This window comes from Cyrtonyx montezumae, unplaced genomic scaffold, assembly GCF_038088225.1.
Source record: "Cyrtonyx montezumae isolate F1298 unplaced genomic scaffold, pur_monq_1.0 scaffold_26, whole genome shotgun sequence".
Classification (NCBI taxonomy): Eukaryota; Metazoa; Chordata; class Aves; order Galliformes; family Odontophoridae; genus Cyrtonyx; species Cyrtonyx montezumae.
The window spans coordinates 3,492,126-3,506,598 of NW_027072003.1; the positions used below are offsets into that span (position 1 = coordinate 3,492,126).

Here is a 14,473-nt window from a genome sequence, read left to right on the forward strand (position 1 = left end):
GAAGCAGCCCTAAGGCAATCATCTCAACCCAAAGTCCTGGATGCTAAGGCTCCTTCAGCCTCCACGTGTATTTTTTCAGTGGCAAAGCAGCAGAAAAGCGGCTGCTGTCCAAGAGGAGGGGCTGAAGGAGAGGTGTAAGCAATAGCTTTGAGGAAGAGACCTGCAGCAAACACTGAAGATTACTCACGCTCGCAGTAGGGAACCTCATCCCAATCCACATCGCTGCCGCTCAGGACGCACTGCGCAGACGCTTTCCCAACCAAACGGTACCTGAGGGTAGGAAAGACTGAACCTCTCAGAGAGGCAAAATGCAGAAAGCTGAACAGTTTCTAACAGCTTTCTCAGCAGAAGCTGAGCCTTAAGGGGAAGTAACGACCATCCAGCCCATAAAACACGACTTCCTTGGTACCTAAAGAAGGGCAGCACTGGATGCAGTATGGGCAGCGGGGGGAAAGGGGCACGGGATCTGTCCCAGCCCCACGCTGTGCAGCGGGGGTCACAAGTGTTGCCAACAGCCTCATTGCTGCTCCCATTCCCTGCATCCCCAGGGCACTGAGGGCCCTTAGCTGCAAGAAAATTGCAAGGAGCGTGCTCTCACATCCAGAGCATCACCCATTCTGACAACAGGAGCAGGAGGGAGCCCAGTCCCTGCAGCTCCCTGCTCCCAGCACCTCCCACCCACCCTGGGTGGGACAGGGACACAGCCCCTGAGCATTAGAAGCACCCCTGCCCCCCGACACACGCACTGCCTTCTCCATCCCCAGCTAACACAGCCTTACCCAGCATTACAGGTGAAGTTTATCGTCACTCCAAACCGGAGGTGGGTGCTGAAGTGGAAGTCACCGTTGGGTATTTCTGGATGCCCACACGACTTTCCTGGGAGGACAAGTGCTCAGCATGAGCTGTACTTTATTGTGGTATGATGCCACGCAGGTGACATTGCTGCTCAAGAGTCACTGCAGAGCAGGAGCCCCTGTTCACCCACCTCCCTCCCGAGCACTTTCAGAAACACAAAATCACTGTAACTCCCAAGGAACGGAAAGTTAAACGTGGTTACAGCAAGGGACAAACAGCACTAAAAAGGTTTGTATGCTTACTGAGGCAGGAAACTTGATAAAGAAGTGAAATCGTGGTCTGTAGGGGAGGAAAGCAGCACAGAAGGGCAGGAGGGAACCCCAGTGCTACCGCTGGGACAGGGCATGAAGAATCTTGCTGTCTTTTACCCTTTGTACCTTACTCGTGTGGAAATCTATTTCAGCACTTGCACCGTATCAACAGGTGCTATAAGGACAGAGTTCATGCCCAAGAGATTAAACATGCCTCAGCACAGGGCTGCTCTTCTCGGGCACTCTGAGTGCCCGGAGTAGGGATTAACAGAGATCTCGGGGGGTATCCCCCCCACCTCTGTGAAACCCTGGCGGTTCTGGGGTCCCCCCACCCCCACAGGGGCACTCACCGATGCAGAAGTCGGGGTGTGAGGCCCAGGTGGAGTTGGGCAGGCAGGTGACACGGTGGGATTTGCCCACGTCTCCCGTGTACCCCGGGCGGCAGCGGTACCGCAGCACCGTCCAAACGGGGTACGAAGCGTCGGTGGGGATGGGGGGCTCCGCAAAGACGAACCTCGGCGGTTCCCTGCAGTCACCTGCAGGCGGGGGGAGGGGCGATCAGGGCCGCTCCTCTCGGTGCTTCCCCAGCGGAGGGGCCGCTCCTCGCCGGCCCCCACTCACCGCACGCTCCGGGCAGCGCCAGCAGCGCAGCAGCGATCCATAGCAGCGCCGTCCCCACGTCCGTCCCCACTCCGGCCACGGTGCAGCCCAGCAGCATGGCTCTGCTCCAAGACAGCTCAGCACGGCTCTCAGCTCAGCACTGCCTTTTCCGGAGCGGGCGGAGGCTGCACCATCCCCAGCATCGTCACGCCACAATTCTTCCGCCTCCGTATGGAAATAAGGAGCCCACACCCACGCGGGACGGGGAGTGGTTGCCTTCTCCGTCCGCAGAGCTGCTGAGCACGGCCCCGCCACGGTTTTGCTCGCAATTAGCAGCTGACTCAGAGCGTGGGGTGCGTGGGTCGGTGCCTCCAGCCGCACCCCCCGAACCCACGGGCGTGGGCTCTCCTCCGGCAGCAACGCCTCCATCACCAACAGCGTGACCGCGTCACGGATGGCCTCGGGCTGATGGTGAGATTGCAGAGCCCCCGGAGTGCTCTCCGAGAGATTTTTCTATCTGAAAACACGAAAAAAGCAGACGAGGCAGTGTGGTGGTGTCACTCATTTTGTATTCCTTTCATTTAAAAATAGTAATAATAATAATAACAGAACCAGTTCTGCTATAACTGCTGCGGCTTTGGAACTCTTACCTGCACATTTCTAAAGGACTCTCAGCAAAACAGCGATTGAAACTACAAATAAATCTTGCAAGAGTGTGCTGTATGAGAACTGTTGACACTGATGGATCACCCGAGGTGAGCACCGAGTCAGCCATGGGAGCACAGGTGAAGGCAATGCACCTGTGTGACCAGAAGGGCTGGAGTCTGACTCCCCCTTTCACAGACCCCACTTAAGAGCTGACCACCACGGGGGAAGGATCTCTTTCTAGAGATTGCTCCTTTGGAGTTTCTTATTACGAGTCTGAGACGTGAGTGAGCATTTCTCTTTATTTTGATTGCCTCTTTTCTATCTGGATCATCTTACTATTTACACCATTTATAAAGTATCTTGACTGACAATACCATTTAGTATTATTCATTTTGTTTCACACCTTACATGTGCAAACGCAGTGTTTCACACAGAGTTGTTTTCCTGGTGGATAGAGATGATAACTGAACATTGAAAGCCTTGGTTTAAGAGCAGGGAAAATGTTTTTCTGGTACTAAAAATAAAGTAAAATATATAGGCCCTGAAGTGTCAGGGAGCTGAGCCCAAAGGAAGTTTGAACCTTCTGCTTCTCAGCAGAGAGTTTCTCCACTGCAGTATCCTGGCTCTGTTCAGGAGCTGGCTGTGCACGCATCAGCTCTGTGCTCCTTGTGGGATGGGTTCTACTCTCCATCCCCTGGGTTTGGCTTGTAAGACCTGAGGAGACAGAGAAGAAAGGAGAAAATCTATAGAATAAACAAGAACTTAATGGGAACCACGTGAATGTGCACCAAATGTAACGTCCAGGGCACAGAGCTTAAAAGGAAGCACCTCATTGTTATTGGGAAAAAGCTGATGATGACTGAGGAATGAAGACCAGAGCCCACTTACCCTGCCTTTTTAGTTGTATTGCACTTCTTAATGCTCCAAGCAACAACCACAGCAGCTCCTTGGGAAGAAAACAAATGGTAAACAGCAAATCCAGTGCATAAGGTGAGTGAAATGTGTGAAACGCTCCTGGTGTGAGTGCCACTCCATCAGTCAGAGACTGGCAGCAAAAATCAGTGCTCTGCAGTGCTGTCCCCACCTGGAGTCTCTTCCTCAGCCAGAGAAGGGCAACTCCCTCTTGTCCCTCTGGAAAATGAAGGCAGGAACCCCCAAGAGTGGTGCCATGCTGATCTTAAAGGTTCTCATTTATTTTATGCTCTTATAGACATCATGCTGTTAATTTTGTGTTTTACAGATGCTTACTGTTCCAATACTCTCTTTTGCAGCAAGGATGTTCTGAGATTCACTTCCTCTCACCTTTCCAGGTCTGACAAGGCCCTGGAAACCAACTTTACCAATGAAGGAGTCACAGGGCGCATCATTTATGGTCAGCTTCTTTCAATGGCCTCCTTGGCTTCTACCACCCTCAACTGACAGAATATTCTGCCCTCAGATAACCCACCATAACACGTGATGTGCTGCTGCATGGCCCAACAGCACAGAAACCCAGGAATCCAGAATACTCAGCACTAGGAGTTTGGGAACAAAGAAGCCAGCACAGTGACCCTGGATGTAGGACAGCAAATCACAGCTGTGTGTCAGGAAAGGACAGCTCCTGTGTTAAATTAATTACCGATGACCGAAGGGATGAGGATAAGTGCTAGATGAGAAAATAAGGAAAACTGATATTAAAAAAAAAGCTCACGAGGTTCTGCAGCAGAGTGCAGAGATTGCAGTCACAGAGGTCTGAAGGCAGAAAGAGCCTTCCTGAACTCTTACGTAGAATGTAGCGGTGCTCTGATGCCTTCTCTTCCAGATGTGTGGTTGGGTTGGTCACGGCTGTAGTGCCAACTACAGAGGGAGAAGCTGAAGGAGGAATGGTCAGAAATGCCCAGTTCAATGCCGCCCCAAAATGGGCAGTGGGACCGAGGGGTCTCAGTTACTGCATGTGAATGGAATATGACACAAATATTACATAAGAATTGCATTTATGCTCAGTAAATGAGAGCCCCTCGGTCCCACTGCCCGTTTCTGTTGGATGTGGACTATAAACCCATGCATCCACCTGTTTTTGTGGTACCAGCACACTTGAGACACTGTGTGTTGCATTGGAAGGGAGAACTATGGGACTGTGCCCACTGAGCCCACACTGCTCTGGTGGAGCTGCGTGCCATGCCCACGGGAATGGTAAAGCCCACAAAATTCACTGCTGTTTTTCAACACAGATGTTCAGTGCTTCCAGACAAGCACTGACGGCCTTCCTTACCCCGACAGCTTGGAATTGGAGTCCAGGCAACTCCGTCTCCCCGAACGAAACACCGGATGAAAGATACCTTTGCTGACAGTGTGTACCTGCAGGTGGAAAAGGTGCATCCATGCACTGACACCTCCAGGACCCTCTCCCGCCCCACAGGGCAGTGTATGCTCACCCTTCATCACAAACCACTTCGGCTCTTGCAAGGAAGAGGTGATCAGCTGCAACAACAGTGCCGTGCTCCGGGTTTGTCGGAGGACCACAGGACTGCTCTGAGGAAATAAGAGCATCCTTAGGGCACAGAGCAACAAAAATGGGAGCACTGATGTGATTTTTCGTGGTGATGTTTTGTGCTAAGTGTTAGCAGGGGGAGGGAAGGAAGCAATTAGAGACACTCACTGCGACACAGCTTGGGAACCTCTGACCAAGTGGAGTTCTCCCTGCAGGTGCTGGTGGGGAGCACGTCGGTGCTGTTCTCATAGCCCGGGCTGCAGTCGTAGTGCACCGTGATCCCCACGGCATAAAAGTTCTTCATTTCATCCTCTTCTGATAGTTTTGCAAAAGCCACTTGGGGAGGGCTCTGGCAGCTGCCTGGCGACAAGGACAGACAGCTTAGAGCTCCGAAGCCAAAGTAAAACAGCAATACTTTGCATTCAGATACACATACGCGCAACGATGCACAAGCTTCCTTGAGGATACTGCTACAGTGACAGTTTTAAGAAGCTGATCGATCATTTCTATGGTTTTAAAGCGTCCAGAGAGGGCTGCTTCGCAGGAAAAGATTTCAAACGTTTGATTTTTTTTTGGCTTCTCGGAGATAAGCTGGGTGCTCGCCTGCTCTGCCAGCTCCGCAGGTGGAAGCTTTGGTGTGCGACAGCGCAGTCGTTTAGCCCCGATCTTTCCCACATCGTTAACTCTGAATTCAGCCCTGGGCTGTGCCGGTGCTCCCCAGGTCTTCCCCTCGTGGCTGTGCCGCCCTGGGGTATCTGTGTCGATTAACACAGAGGCACCAGCTCCAAGGCAAGGCACGGTCAGAAAGAAAGGCAAGAAGAGCTTCCTCTGCTTAGGAAACCTTCACAGCCGCGATTGCTACAGCCACAAACACAGTCCCCAAACTGCAAACTACTCACGGTCGCAGAACTCCAGCAGGTTGGACCACAGCGAGTTCCTAAGGCACACTATCGTATCCAAACGTGACGGGATCTTAGAGAAATTCTGGAGGCATCTGTACGTTACTTTGGAGCCGACCGGGAAGCTGTCCCGGTGCCGGACGTCCTCCGGGGGCTCTGCCCTGCTCACGTCGGGCAACGGCCCGCAGTCACCTGGAAGAGAAGAAGAAAACGGATTCAGGAGGAGCTCCGCACCGAGGAGCGCAAGGGAACGCAGCACGGAGCCACGCAGAGCCCACGGTGAGACCCCACGCCGCGCGGGGCTCACCGCACACCGCGGGCAGCAGGGACAGCGGGCACAGCAGCAGCAGCAGCGAGCGGCACTGCGCGGAGCCCATCGCGGCCGATGGGCATCGGGGGAACCCCAGAACTCCTCCAGCCCCGCAACACGAACGGAGCGGAGCCGCCCAAGGGCTCGGGGCAGGGAGTGGTGCGGGCTGCCTGCCAGGGGAGGGGTCTGTCGTCATCCCCCCCCCGCCCTGGGGATGGGCAGCTCCCTTCAGCTCCCAGCAAAGAGTGGTGTTTTCCCGGAGAGTTATCTTTTAATATTATCACGATTTTCTTTTGAGCTTCATTTCCATTTTCAATAAGGCTCAAGCTCCGTCCGGAGCGTTTGCAGTGAGGCTAAGAGCTGTTTTCTTTAGGGAGGGGTCAGCATCCTTTTCGGTACGTACTTGTGGGCATGACGACGGAGTACGTGGGGATCGCTGTGGTGTGAATGGGGGCAGCTGATGGCTTGCGTAAAGCAGGAAAGAAATGCTCTGAATGCTGGGAAACGTCTGGCATTGCCTCGGGGCAAGCAAACAAAGTGCAGAGCAGCGTCCGACCCTCCCCAGAAGGCAGCTGAGCTGGCTGACGGCACAGCAGCGTTATCTCGCTCTTCCAGCCCTCCCCACGCAGTGAGGATCAGCCCAGCAGATGGCAAAGGCAGAGGGGAGGGCTGGAAGATGCAGCGTGCCCGGGCGCTGGGAGGAGCAGCACGAGGTTTCCAGCAAAGCCACGCGTGGGAGCTGCCCGCAGAAATGTGCCCTACCCCCTCGGCTCCGTGCATCCCTTCGGGCGGCAGCGCCCAGTGACCCTGCCCGGGGGGGGCTCGGGGAGGTGTGTGTCCCTTAGCACCGCTCAGCTCTCTCATTCAAAGTGCTTTCTGAGAGCGCTGCCGCGAGGACTGCTTTTCTTTCTGGCCTTATATCCCTGAAACCAAACTCACATCAGGGCCAAATACAACCGAGTGATGAGAAAGAACCGGTCACGTCGATGAGATGTCTCCAAAAGTCTTCCTGAACAGAATATAAAGCACGTGCAATGGGCAGTGGGCAGCTGAACTCACAAGCTAGTGCTCAGAAACAGTCACCATTTATTATGGAAAGTAAATAAAGACCCCGACACCCCCGAATATAAGGCAGTGATGGTACAGAGCAGGACAGAGATGACAGCTAATGATGTAACCCTGACATTTCTGCTTTCTCCTTTGCAGTGTGATGATGTGAGAGCACACACAGCTTTCCTGTAGTCACGATGGAAGTAGAGGCAAAGGGCAACGATTTTACACCCGAGACAACAACAACAAGAGGCTTTTGCCAAAGAAAGTGCTTACAGTGCTGGAGATCAACAGGCCAGTATTTGGTTTCTCGTGCAAAGCTTCCTAACAAACACGAGGGCAATGCTTTGCAGGATGAGGAACTCAGAGCTCTGCTTGTGCTATCGCTGCGGCAGCATCCGACTGCTGCAGCTGGGGGAGCACCGCAGATATCTGGGTCTCCTCCTGCGTGCTCTCCCTGTGTGCCTTTGTGTTTATGCTGATTGCTGTGGCAGCGGGCTGTGTTGCTAACGAGCAAGGAAATAGGTGGTGGGGGAAACTCTGACCGTAAGAGATTGTGACACCGCGGAGCTCCCGACTGAAATTCTGCAAATGGCTCAAAGGGGTTTGGGGAAACTGCAGCTCCTGCCCCGAGCACGGCTCTCTGCTCACAGGGACTGAGAAGTGGCCATTTAAACAGAAAACAATCTCTTAAAGCCATGGGGCAGCACTGAGTTGCAGAGCAGCACAGGACGATGTGTGCAGGCATGCAGGTATCGCTCGGTGCTCCCAGGTTCCTCCCAGGCTCCTCCCAGGCTGGGATGTGTTGGGGCTCTGCTTTGGGACAGTGCAGAGCAGCATTCCCACAGCACAGTTGGGTCAGAGCAGCTGCACTCACACATCCTCCTGAGGAAGTGCCAGGAATGACAAAACAAAAGGGAAAACCAACAGGAAGAGGTTTTCGCTCTGAAAGCACATGGGAGAGCAGCAGAGAGGTTTTATAGGGGAAAAAAAAAAAGGACAAAGCTTTCCTCTGTCCTTCCCTGCTGTGTTATCCAGGATGTTTCCAGCCACTGTTTGTTACCACCAAGGGGCCAACGTCCCCTGCCTTCGTCTCTCTTTGTGACCCAACAGACACGGCACAGGGACAGTCTGGGCTCACACCTGAGAAAGGCTTTGCACTGCATCTCCAGCTGTGCAGTGAGACCCTCAGGGGGTCTCTGGGGGGCCCTACTCCTTTCCCACTGATGGTTTTCTGCTTATACCTCCCACCTCGCTGCTCTGTCCAACCCAACCAACACTCACCATTCTTACAGCTAAAAGAGTCCTTTGCAACGGATGGGAAATCGGTGGTAGCAGCACTTCTGCCACGTCCAGGTTCTCCTGGCTGCCCACGATCGTGCTGGTGTGGAAGGAGGCAGTGTTAACTGGGACGGAGCCCGGTGCATCGCTTCAAACAACGTGACAATAAATAATTAAACACTCACTTCTACAAAACGCTGCTACTTTTGACCACTGTATGTTTTTGGAGCAGCTGGCCTTGGGGAGAAAGGCATTGATGCCCCGGTACTTGGGATAACATGGAGATGGCCAGTGGGGTCCAGGAGGGAAGTAGCTTTGGGTTTTGTGCCAAGGCATCTCAAATTTGAGCACTGAGGTAGCACAGCTCCCTGCCATGGAGGAGAAATGTGGGAAGGAATGAGAGCTGTGGATATGGAAAGGGAACAAGCTCTGAGTGCCATGAGTGAGCCCTCGGGGTTGCGCTGGGCTCACCTGGTTTCCTGGAGAACCAAGAAGAAGGAGAGAAGGAGTTGGAATTTTGGAGTGACTTTTTATAGAGGTTGATTTTCATTTCCCTCGTGAAAGTCTTTTTGGGTGGTTTGAGGCCACGTTTCTGGGAACCTGGAAAGAATGAAAGCCACAGAACTCACTGCATGGCTTTTTCACACAGGACTGTGATAAAGGGGAAAATTAAGCCTGGAAATGTGGGGCCTAATTCGGTTGGGTTGGAATCACCACAACTCACTCTGGGGAGGAGGACTCCTTTCCATGGGTTTTGCTCCCAGTTTGACAGACGGACTTTTCTCTGTGGTAAAAACAATACATATTGGTTATATATATCTCCCTCTCAGATGTTTTATTCCTTACTCAGCAGCACTGCTCTGTTTCTTCTTCCAATTGCAGTTTGGCTCATGCCTGACATGGTCAACAGGATGTTCAGCTGGTGCATGCTGAGCACCAAACTCATCATCAACCCTAAATGTGCAGGAAATCACCTTTACACTCAGGCACTGCTCCACTCCAGACCCCACTCGTGTTATCTGTTCTTGTACAACGGATGCTCACGTTCCCAATGAGTTGGAAGCCGGAGTCACAGCTGTAGGTCACTGTTGAGTTGTAAGGAAATCTTTTTACACCTTCGCCGTCGTGCCTCCCATTGCTGATGCGAGGAGGTGAAGAGCAGGTGATTACTGCATGACAAAATCAACAGCAGTGTTACTAAAATAACGTAATAACGAGTGTAAAACGCTTCTTATGAATCCACCTAAGATATCTGAAGAGATTTGAACAGGTGGAGATGGGCTGCCATCACTCCTCTGTGCTCAGCATGCCATGCCCTGGCTCTTCAGTCCTAGAAATCTCACCCCATCCCCTCCTCTGCTAACCTCACATCATGAGAAAATATTGTGATTGGGTGGGAACAGAACTGCTGAAATGCAGCATCAGCAGCACCGTGGGTACTTCTCATCTGCAGTGTTGGAGACACACAGCATCAGGAAAAACAAACACTCTGTATAGATGGGATTACACCAGCCCTTAGCTTGCGGGATCTACTGAGCTCAAGGTAGGACTGGATTAGCCTTACGTTCACAAGTTGGAAGTTTACTCCATTCAACATCATCTCCTTTAAGCCAACACTGGATGAAATTCCTCCCGTGGAGTTGGTAGCTGAGGGAAAGCACACAATGAAAGGAATGTGTGTGAGTACCCTGACACTGGGAGCGATTTCCTCCCAGTACTGGTGTGATCAGATGGGAATTTGCCTTTCATGGATGTGCTACTGGAAGTTGACATCCTGTCCTGGCAGCCCTCACTTGCATCCTCCTGCTGTGAAATGTCATCATTTGCATACCAGTGATAATAGCTAATATTGCTTCCATGGATAACATAATCCCTCCACCCTCATGTGTATCCCATCCTGGGGCATGCTGTCATTTCAGGACCTCCCTGAGGGAATGTTTATAGGAAAAAGCCTCTGCTGCACTGGAAGCTGCTGCATGGAGGGGCAGAACAAGCTGGGCACTGCCAGCTCCTGCTGGGAGGGAAGGAACACGAGCAGGATGTGTACAAGCTTTGCTCTGCAAGCCTGCAGGTCTGTCAGCACTGTGTGTGTGCCTTGATTGGAAGCAGAGAGAGCATGAGTCAGACTGACGGGTGGAAAGCGTTTCACTCTTGTTTTCTAGCTCAGCTTTAACATTCATATTCAAACACAACCCCTTTTATTCATTATAGCACCAACAGATTCACTTGAAATACCGCAGGTAATCTGTTCTCAAGTCTGCAGTTACAAACAGGTGCCACAGCAGTTGCACTGGGGTAGTGGCAGTTACATTTCCTCTGGACAACACCTGAAGGAAGAGGCTGCCATAAATCCAGGGCTCAGCCCACTCACTCCAGCTATGCCTCACTCCTTCCCAGCCCAAAGCTGGAATTCAAACTGGGAAAGCACTCTTCATCAAGTCGGATAGTCGCAAGAGAGCAGCCCAGCCAGAGCCACAGCTCCACGCATGAGCACCAGGCACACTGCAACCCAACAGCAGCACTGCCTCAGGACTCACCCCTCATCGCAGAGCACGCTCACCCGTGTGCCAAACAGAAAATCCGTGGGGCTGAGGGTCCTGCCTGCAGCTGGGGCTGCTGGGGGGCCGCAGGACTTCCCTGCAGGGAGAAGGGCAGCGTCAGCATCCATCCCAGTGCTTTGGCAGCAGGGCACTCGGCTGCGAGGAACCTAGTGCTGCCACCCCATCCTCCTTAATGATATGTGGATCTCACTAGGAAATCTGTCTGGTTTTTGATGCTAGAAGTACTCCCTGTAAGCTGGCACTTGTCCCGTGCATATGCTATGTCCAGCTGCAAACATTACGTGGAAATCAAAACAGACGTGTTCACGCCAGCAGAAAATAAAGAGCACTACCCAAGAAATGAAATAACTTGGTCTTAAAGAGGAACATCCAGATGAGTCTGCATGAAGTGTGGGGACGTGATTCGGGGCAGGGTGGGGATGCTCAGCTGTACTCACTCTGGCATAACTCTGCGACCTCTGACCACGTCAGGTTCTCCAGGCAGGTGCTGGTGGGTTGGCTTTCTGTGATGCTCTCGTAGCCAGGGCGGCAGACGTAGCTCACAGTGAAGCCAACAGGGTAGAAGTTGACCATCTCATCCTCCTCGGACAGGGCAGCAAAGTGCAGCATGGTTGGGGTAGCACAGCTCACTGGAAACCAAGGAGAGCAGCTCTGAGAGCCAGCAATGAGAGCCGTGCAAAGCAGAGCCTGTAAGTGCAGAAACGCACATTACAGAGCCTTTGAAGAGCATTATGGGTTATCTCTGCTCCCTTACCAGGCTGCTGCCATGCTAAGTGCATCCATAAGCAAAGTGCAGCCTGAGATGCTCTGACTGCATGAGCAAAGCAGCGTGCACCGTGCTGCTGGGTGCTGCCAGCTGGGGCTCAGCAGGAACAGCAGCATCACCACTGCAGCTCCACTCACCCATCAGCAGCAGCACCATGCCCATGTGCAGCAGCAAAGGATGCACCCTGCAGAGCAGCTGCTGCAGAAGCTTAAAGCATGAAGCAGCTCTACCAGGGAAGGGGGTATTTACAGCCACAGGGATCATGCAGCTCCGACCAGCGTGGGCCAGGCAGGCACTGCACGGTGTCCAACAGCCCAGGGATCCTGACAGCACCGTGCAGACACGTGTAGGTCACCCTGGAGCCCACAGGAAAGCTGCTGAGCTGCTCAGCACCAGAGGGCTGGGAGTAGGTCATGCGAGGTGGGGGCCCGCAGGCACCTGTGGGATGAAAAGACCTCTTAGGGTGTGGACCCCACTCCCAGGAGCATCCCAGGAGGGCAGCTCAGGATTTTCTACTGAACAAAAGCTCCAGGCTGGGCTGCAGCCCTCAGGGATGGTGACATTGTCATCCCCAGCAGTGTGGGGAGATTTGGGAAGGTCTCACTGCTGTCCCCCATGCATCCTAATGCTGTACTTACCGTGAGCCATTGGCATGCCAAGGAGACCCAGCAGAGCCAGGAGCAGAGCAGGGCAGCTGGATCCCTGCACTGCAGTGTGAGCCCAGCAGCTCGAGGCGTCCAGGTGCTTCCCCCTTCCTCCAGACCCCATCACAGCAACCCCTGTGCTGCTCTGTAGAGCACTGCTGGCTCCCAGCAGCTGTTTTGGAAAGCTGGGAGGGGATGCAGCATCACACTCAGCCAAGCTGGTGGAGCAGTAGAAACCCTCCCAGAACTCACACAGAGCTCAGCCCTTCTGCAGGGACATGGGGAGCAGCTGTCACCCAGGGCTCTGGGCAAGGCGTTCATTTCCATCCACCCCACATGGGGTGGGGGGAGGGAATCACTCATCCCTTTTATTGACACGAGATTGGCAGTGAGCACAGGTTTACCACAACCAGATGCTGCCAGGGCAGAAAGACCACCAGCCCCTGCTCAGCCATTTGCTGGCAGTAACAGCACAGCTTTTCCATGAGCTGAGTTACTGAAACTAAAATAAAAGCATTATCCTTTTTGTCTGTTAATTTTTTCCTGGCTGACTGACTCACTGGTAATTAGAGAGGGATGTGAGCAGCTCCATCTGCACCCCAACTCAACACACTGAAATAAACCACGAGACATCAGATAAAGGCACACAGATACATCACTGGGAACACATGGGGCACAGCACACACCCCAATCTGCTGCCCTGTGTGGCACCAGGTGGGCACAGCATGGGTTTCCATGTGGCACAGGGACAGCTGGAACAGCTCTGCCCCCCATTACTGCATCCCCTCCCCCCATTTGGTGAAGCAATAGGAAAGCATCCCTCTGCATCCCACAGGAGATGCCATCACTCCCCTGGGCATAGTACAAGTTCCTGATTCTTTCATCACAGAGGTGTGTGAAGGGATTATTGTTTATTGAATAGTAAGAGAAATCATTGTATCTGACTCTCTGTACTTAAAACTGCACCGCCTATTCTTAGCATTTGCTTGCAGACACAGGGGTGTGGAAGATGAGACCAACACTGGCATCTCTCAGGTACAGAATCCTGTTACCTCTTAAATCCAGGGATAAGCAAAGGTGCTACAGAACCTCATTTTTGTTACTGCCCTGACACTGCCCATATCTGAATGCATAGAAACCATGAGATCATGATGTAGGTCAGTAGGAAGTGATGCAGATCAGTACTCATTCCATTGCTATTTCTAGACAGGCGAGGTATGCAAACACCAGTGGCCTGGCACTGGGCAGCTCACCCCTGCGAGGAGTTTGCTTTCCCAGACTCCAGTCCCACTTTGCACAGTTTATCCAGTGACTCAGAGAAGCTCAATTTAACCTCTTGCTTTGCTCCTTACAGCAAAAAGTGGTACACAGAGAATCAAGCATGTTCTAGCTGAGGGTTAGAACAAAAACCCCTCTGTGCTCCAGCACGTAGCATAGCAGAAGTGATCTCACCCTATGTATATAAGCATGAACTACACAGTTCCTAGCAGCCCTCCTATGGCTGCTCTGACTGCATGGACTGTGCCCAGAGGGAAAGTGGTTCACTGTGCTCCAGGACCTCCTTGCTCAGTCCTTGCAATTCCACCTTCAGCTTTTGGATCTCCAGGAAGAGTTTTTGTATTTCCAGCAGAGTTTTCACATCCTCTGTCGGCACGTGGCAATCAGAGATGATGCTCTGAATATAGCCAACCTCTCGGCACACATCAGCATCGCCTTGCTTCTTCTGTTAAGCCAAACACAGCACAAAGCAGAGAAAGCCATGTGTGAGTGCACTGCAGCAGGTGGGGGCCCATGCTGCAGATCTGAGGCCACACTCCTGCCCAGTTTGCTGAGCGTTGGCTGAACACAGCTACATCCCCCACCACGGGAGGGTCAGGGATGCTTTCCATAGCAGAGATCAGGCAGCATTCATCCAGAAACAGCCACACCACAGTACTTACACACTTGGGCAACGGTGTCCAGTTGCCACCAGCCAAGCACGTGGCTGTCCGAGAGTCTTTTAAAGCAACTTCTCCATCACCTGAGAAGTGAAATCCCTCGTGGCACTCAAACGTGACCGTCGCATTTGTTGGGTACCACATCTGATCAGTGCTCGTCAGCTTTCCATTGGCAACTCGTGGTTTGGGACACAGAACTGA

At 52.7% G+C, this 14,473-nt stretch overlaps 2 protein-coding genes across 4 annotated transcripts in view; one reads left to right on the top strand and one right to left on the bottom strand.

The window, feature by feature from the left end:
• The window catches only part of CD34 (CD34 molecule), a 212,868-nt gene that overhangs the window by 74,880 nt on the left and 123,515 nt on the right, over nucleotides 1–14,473 (top strand). For 2 of the 3 annotated variants that reach the window (XM_065740413.1, XM_065740411.1), the window contains exon 9: nucleotides 7,856–7,866. The exons of the other annotated variant lie outside the window; for it this stretch is intronic. The gene's annotated coding sequence lies outside the window, so the exon portion shown is untranslated. Of the gene's footprint in view, nucleotides 1–7,855; nucleotides 7,867–14,473 lie in introns of those variants that run through there. 3 annotated transcript variants of the gene reach the window in all.
• LOC136050976 (uncharacterized) overlaps nucleotides 1–14,473 on the bottom strand; it is a 50,281-nt gene that overhangs the window by 25,457 nt on the left and 10,351 nt on the right. The window contains 20 exon segments of the mRNA XM_065740172.1: nucleotides 188–270; nucleotides 780–876; nucleotides 1,457–1,642; nucleotides 1,728–1,854; nucleotides 1,983–2,171; nucleotides 3,802–3,868; nucleotides 4,001–4,205; nucleotides 4,606–4,691; nucleotides 4,769–4,865; nucleotides 4,993–5,184; nucleotides 5,724–5,915; nucleotides 8,836–8,964; nucleotides 9,089–9,148; nucleotides 9,339–9,533; nucleotides 9,929–10,011; nucleotides 10,902–11,001; nucleotides 11,363–11,626; nucleotides 11,941–12,129; nucleotides 13,833–14,058; nucleotides 14,276–14,469. Of these exon segments, the coding sequence (XP_065596244.1) occupies nucleotides 188–270; nucleotides 780–876; nucleotides 1,457–1,642; nucleotides 1,728–1,854; nucleotides 1,983–2,171; nucleotides 3,802–3,868; nucleotides 4,001–4,205; nucleotides 4,606–4,691; nucleotides 4,769–4,865; nucleotides 4,993–5,184; nucleotides 5,724–5,915; nucleotides 8,836–8,964; nucleotides 9,089–9,148; nucleotides 9,339–9,533; nucleotides 9,929–10,011; nucleotides 10,902–11,001; nucleotides 11,363–11,626; nucleotides 11,941–12,129; nucleotides 13,833–14,058; nucleotides 14,276–14,469 (2,961 nt within the window).